Source organism: Drosophila subobscura, chromosome O (genome assembly GCF_008121235.1).
Source record: "Drosophila subobscura isolate 14011-0131.10 chromosome O, UCBerk_Dsub_1.0, whole genome shotgun sequence".
Classification (NCBI taxonomy): Eukaryota; Metazoa; Arthropoda; class Insecta; order Diptera; family Drosophilidae; genus Drosophila; species Drosophila subobscura.
This window is the reverse complement of record NC_048533.1, coordinates 26,709,405-26,715,404: the sequence shown is the minus strand read 5'-3', so window position 1 is coordinate 26,715,404 and position 6,000 is coordinate 26,709,405. Positions and strand designations below refer to the sequence as shown.

The 6,000-nt window shown below is 45.6% G+C and overlaps 1 protein-coding gene across 1 annotated transcript; it reads right to left on the bottom strand.

The window, feature by feature from the left end:
- LOC117899513 (kunitz-type serine protease inhibitor Bi-KTI) lies at positions 1-419 on the bottom strand. The gene is made up of 2 exons (XM_034809565.1): positions 308-419; positions 1-242 (listed from the first exon to the last, which is right to left on the bottom strand). Exons 1-2 carry the CDS (start codon positions 408-410, stop codon positions 1-3), a joined length of 345 nt encoding a protein of 114 aa, XP_034665456.1. The 5' UTR covers positions 411-419.
- Positions 420-6,000: the final 5,581 nt, after the last annotated feature.

Below are 6,000 nucleotides of genomic sequence, written 5' to 3'. Positions count from 1 at the left end.
TTACGGCCATACCGGTACGAAGTCTGGACTCGGATATGGGTCTTTGTCTCTGACATTTTTGATTTCGTTCTTTCTGTTCACAAGGCATAATTTCTTACACTCATCCGCAGAGCTGAAGCGATTGGTATTGCCTCCGCAGCCGCTGTAGACAAATTCCACACAGATATTGTTCTCAAAATCGTAGCCGTATGCCTTTAGGAATTTCTTGCATCGGCCATAAACGGGTCGGAACAGGCAACTCTCTGTGGTTGAAAAGAAAACCATTGCTGGCTCCATTCATGTTATCAGATACTAATTAAAAACCCACCTTGCCGAATGGTGAAGTCTACAAATAATTTGGCATAATCTTCTTCCATCGCATGCTCTGGCAATGCACTAAGAAGAGCCAACAAAATTAAGTATATGAGCATAGTTCAAGCTTTAATTTGATACTGACAGCCAGAGTTTTCGTAGTGTCAAGAGCTGTGAAATAGCTAGAAATATAATACTTAACCAGCAGGTGATTGATCAGCCATTTGCGTTTTCCTTAAAGCGTAACCTGAGCATTGCAATATTTATATTTCCAGACCATTTATTCAGTGGAAATGTGCTGCTTTCCACTGCACCTCTTTTGATGGCAAACTAATTTCGTTCTCACAGAACGTCAGGAACCAAAATGATGACAGGGCCCCGAACCGATTGAAGTGCAGCCTCAAATTGAAAGATTGAGTGCGCCCAGCCAGTCAGGCAGCTAGGCAGCCAGGCAACCAGGCAGTCCGTCATCCAGGCTGTCCATCAGTGCATAGGGGCATGGGCTGTGTCAGTCACTTGTTGCAGACAAAATGTTGCTAACGATGTTGCCTCTGGTCTCCTGGCTTTTGCTCCGCTCGGCGCTCTGCGGCTATCTCGTGTCATTGTCGCACGACTCACGACGGTGATAAATAATCATCAGTCAGTGCAGTCAGTCAGTCAGCGAGGCAGTCAAGTGCCGGCTGCTGCCCCTCTATGCGCTTCTAATTAAGCTCTGTGGCAATTGCACGTACTTGTAATTGCATAAAGGGTAACGGCACTTGCTGCTCTCTGTCTGGCAGTTCCTGCCACTGACCTGCGCCTGTCCGCGGCCAAACCCATGCCCATCGATTTGGGGCCTTACTTCTTGTTATTATCGCCATCGATGCTGTGTCTCTTTTTTGGGTAGCTCGCCCCTGAGCTTGCCCATGGACTGATAGCACAAGTTGGCAATGACATTTCAATGCATTTATGATGGTTATCTTGGCCAGTAGAAGCAGAAGCCATGCCTGCTGCTGCCATGCCAATTGTCAGAGTAAAAGAGAGAGCGAGAGAGAGAAGGTTAAGCTAGAGCTCTCTTTCCCTGCACTGATTTAGATAAATTGCGCACGTTTTTTAAGGCAGGGCCATAGCCTCAGCAGCGTCTCCTCCTCCTCCTCTTCCTCCTGTTGTTGTTATCAAAACAACTTCATCAACGACTCATTGATCTTTTGGTCAGGTCGAGGCTTATTTCTTATATTTTGCGCTGGCCAGCGCTTAATTGGCCCAGTGATGGCCGTTTGATAGGCCCCATAAGCAGTTTTTAATTAGGACTGGACTTGGCCAGCCTCCGAACAAAGGATGCCGACCAGCTGCAGGGCTACCCACTCATAACTCAAGCAGCTCGATGCAGAGAGGGTACACAGGCTGGGGAGGGTGGCAGGGGCCTCTTTGATTTATTTGGGGCATGGCCGAATTAGCATACAATTAGAGCAAATGCGCAATGCGCAATCCGAGCCTTTGGTTTATGCAATTTATGAAATATTTATGGCCATGTTCACAGATAGATGAATGTGTATTTGGGTGTTTGTATGTATCCCAGGCATTATGCAAATTGCTTGCGTTACAATGTAAATCTGAATGCGCGCACGCGAGCATCCGTATTGATATTAGCCATAAACCAGCCTTCGATGGCCACATAAATATATAGTTTTTCTTTTCGGCCTTTTTTGTATTTCTACGATTTTTCTATTATTATTTTTGTTGGTTGGATGTTTTTTTTGTTGTTGTTTTTGGAAAGTTTACTGCTACACAGCGGGCATTTTGGTGACCGTTAAATGCCATTAGCCAGACGATGGCCGCGCGGCATTGGCAGTGGCATTGTTGTTGGCCGCAAGCCGCAGAAGTAGCCGCCACAGCAGCAGCAGCAGCAGCAGCAGAGGAAAATGAAGCAGGTGCGCAATTGTCAATTTTCCTGCTGCCCGCCAGGGATGGGGAGCAGGAGATGGAGATGGAAAATAGGCGCAACAAAGAAAACAATCAATGGGTAGGAAAAACTCAGTGGATGTTCAGTCACAACGAATATAAAATACGCTTAAACAGACATCAGATGACGCAAAGACTTAAATTACATGAAGAAATGGCCATGCGAATATTGCTCTTAAACTTATCAAAAAGAAAACTCCTAAGTTCCTGTCTTACAAAATCTGGCACCGGATCTTTGTTCCCCATCTTCACATTATTTAAAATATAATTTAATTGACAGAAGTGACTTTAATTTCTCACTTTATTTTCCCTTTTTTGAGAATAATTTAAAGCAAAACTGAGCAAATATTCCCCAGAGATCTTCAACCATATATTCGTCTAGCAAATAAGCAACCAATTTATCAGGATTCTGGTTGGCTTAGCCAAATGTTTCGATACTCCTTTCAGAGCTTAGGGTATTTCTGCGGCTCGAGTTGTCTCCTTTTTTTATATATTTGCTGGCCAGTTTTTCTTTTATCAGTTGCATATCGGCTTGACATAGACATAGTAAGTAGCTTTTGTTGCTGTTTTTCCTGCTGCTGCGACTGCTGCTGGATGTTTCTCTGGATGGTGCTGCTGGTGCGGCAGCCGGCTGTGATTATTATGATTGTCCAGTGAAGCATGGAGGATGGCTGTGTCTGTGGCAATGTCGATGGGGATGCCGGCTTTGGGGTATTGTCATGATTTATGGTCTTTTCCGAGAGGAGAAGGAAAGGCAGGCTTGTTCTACGATCTGTAGTTCAAAGATATCTCTATATGTGGCTCATACACATACACATGTTCCCGTTCCCGCTATCGTTGTCACAGCTGTGCTGCCGGCCAATAATAATAAAAATAATAATAATTTGCTTGATTTATGATTGGAATTTGTGACATCAATTTGGCAATTGCTGTGCACAGATATGCAGATATTTGAAGCCAATAAAGTAAGCTATTGGATACCTAAGCTGGTTGTCAGCTCTTACCTATCTCTGAGCCGAAGCTTTCCACATCCCTAAGCAATCTTCTTAATTATGGACAAATTCTTTCATTATAAGCTAGACAAAAAAACGCTAAACTTTGAGCTTATTGTCTCTGTCAGCTTTCTATGTCAACATGACACTACCCTGCCTGCTGCAGATCTGTTGAATTCAGGGAGAGCCGTGAGCAAAAACACATAATAATACCCGTACTCGTATGCCATAAAAATATCAAATATAATTGCGTGTGTCGTGGCCACTTGAGATGCTGTCGGGGGGCCCAGCCGCGATCTCGGACAATGCTCGTTATCGCAATGTCACCGATAAATTCCAATACCCAGAGACTGTAATTTATGTTGACGGCAGGCTTATGACGCAAATCGCAAAATGCTCACATTTGATGGGAGGGGATCTGAGCTGACAAATCTATTCGGGGCCTGGAACAGGTCCCTCTCTGAGGTTGGGCCACTAATTTCCGCTGGATGCTAATTAAAAATGCCTTTGGCAACATGACTCCAAGCAATTTGCACTGCCATCTGGAACGGAGAGGGGGAACTAGAAGCCAGAGAGGGAGAGAGACAAGTGCCGAGGCCAGTTCTAGGAAGGCACATGCTCTGGAGCAGATCGAAGCAGACTAGACCCCGCAGCACACGGACCATTTCGTTATGGTTTAAATGAGCAATTTAACAAGAAGACAGCACTGGCTGGCCCTGCCACATAATGCGGCAAAAGGCTGCTGCTGCTTCTGCTGCTGCTACCATGGAGACTGCTCCATGTGGAGTAAGAGATCAAAGATAGAAATCTCAGCAAGAAGAGCGGCGGCAGACAGTGGCAAGCAGGCAAAACACCGACGAGCACCGCTGGCGGCTCCATCGGTTAGGGTTATTGCTTGTTGTTGTCGTCGACTTAATAGCGGCGCTTGCTGCTGCTGCTGCTGTCTCTGTCTCTGTTGTTGTTGTTGCAGTTGAAGTTGCAGCTGTAGCAACTATTGCTGCCACTGCCACTGCCACTGCTGCACTTGAAATTGAATCTGAGGGAAAATCGTGCACATTCTGAGGCGACACCGAGATGCGGAAACGGCAGCACAACAAGCACAGAAGCCGTTAGTTAAACTGCTGCTCCAGCTCCAGCTACAGCTCCTGCCGCCAACGGCGTCCAGCGGCCAGCATCCGAGTTGCAGCTGCATGAATCCCCTAGTCCCAGTTCCTGTCCCCTGTCCCCTGTCCCCAATCCTCACCCCCACCCAGTCTCCCTTCGAAACCCTGCCGCCTGTCATAAAACCTGGCCGGGATATTTTGAGGCATATTAATTATTTCTTTTTTTTTTCGGCCTTTTGTTGTCGCTGCTGTTGTCGTAGTCGTCGATGTTGCTGCTGTTGCTGTTGTTCCTCCAGTTGTTGGTGGTGGTGTTGCCTCGTGAGGATGTGCTTGGGCAGGGCCTTGCAGCTGCCCGCCAGCGATTTTTTGACAGAGATTTTTTCGCTCGGCCACGGCCCGGATCGGGATCGTGGCCGGCCGCCATAGAGCAAAGAAACAAAAAATAGCAGCAAAAGCACCAGCAATGAAATTTTTTCGTACATGTTATTGTCCATGTCCCCAGGTTCAGGTCCGCCGTTTGCTGTTGTAATACCCGGCATTCGTAGATCACATAGAGGTATATCGTATTATTTGCAACAGAAGATGCGTGAAGCCATCTTTACAGATCAATGGTTCGTGATGATATGTCCAGTTTCAGTGTGAAATTGGAGCGATTTCAAAGTCTTCCTTGTATCCGTAAACAAATATTCACAATCTATAAAAGATAGCGTCCAATTAGCGGGTATCCCATAGTCGAAAGGTCGACCATATTGTTCTTACTTGTTATATTTTGTGGGCTCTGGCAAAAGGCACAGCCAAAGCCACCGCCACCCATGGCGGGTTCAATCGGGTTTCGTTACAGTTTTACTATAAGCTCTACATTGTCGATCTGTTGCGGGGTAGGGTAGTGGTAAAGGTAGGGGTATGGGTACGGAGCGTTTGGCATTTTCAATTTCATGTTTTGTGGCTGGCCAGTCGTTGCCATTGCCGTTGCCTGGATTTCTTTGAAGCACGATAAGCATTTCTTTTGAATTCGCTTCGTTGAGGGCGTGTGCGAGCGACTGTGGCCAAAACGAAACAAAAAACAAAAGCAAAAGCAAAGACAACAAAAAAATCACAGTTACATCAAATTGTTAATTCGTTTCATTTTGCACTGTCTCTGCGATTCGGCAACTCTGGAACTCCGGCATCAAGCAAAACCAATCCTCCGGCTACCGTTGCTTTGAGGCCAGGTCAAATTGAAATAGTGCAGAAAATCAATTGACAACGTTTTCAGTCGTTGTCGTCGTTGTCGTTGTCGCTGTTCCTGTTGCTGCCGTTGTTCGGCTTTCGGGCTATTTCCTCTACTTGTTGCCACCGAATTCGTTCTGGCCTGTATCAAAAAAAAAAAACCGAAACAAAACTGAAAGCATTTCAATTGTCACATTAACGATGGTCGATCTATTAGCCATCCCCTGACAAGATGCTTGTCTGGACGGGTAAAGGTACTCGATTCGTATTTATTTATCAAGCGGAATGCGCTGCACTAGATAATCTTGCATATCATTCAGCTGCTCTGCAAGGTTAACCAACGTATGACAATTTCCATACAGCTAATTACATTGAGCAATCGAATTTTGTTACATTTTTAGCTCTATTATTGATAACCATTCAAGTGGCCATATGTGGGTCGAAACGGTCGGCAGAAAATATAT

What these genes read in the sequence shown, in the direction of transcription:
- LOC117899513 (XM_034809565.1), bottom strand. Translation starts at nt 410, where the DNA reads ATGCTCATATACTTAATTTTGTTGGCTCTTCTTAGTGCATTGCCAGAG. An exon ending in AGACTTCACCATTCGGCAAG is followed by an intron (nt 243 to 307) that starts GTGGGTTTTTAA and finishes TTTCAACCACAG; the next exon opens with AGAGTTGCCTGTTCCGACCC.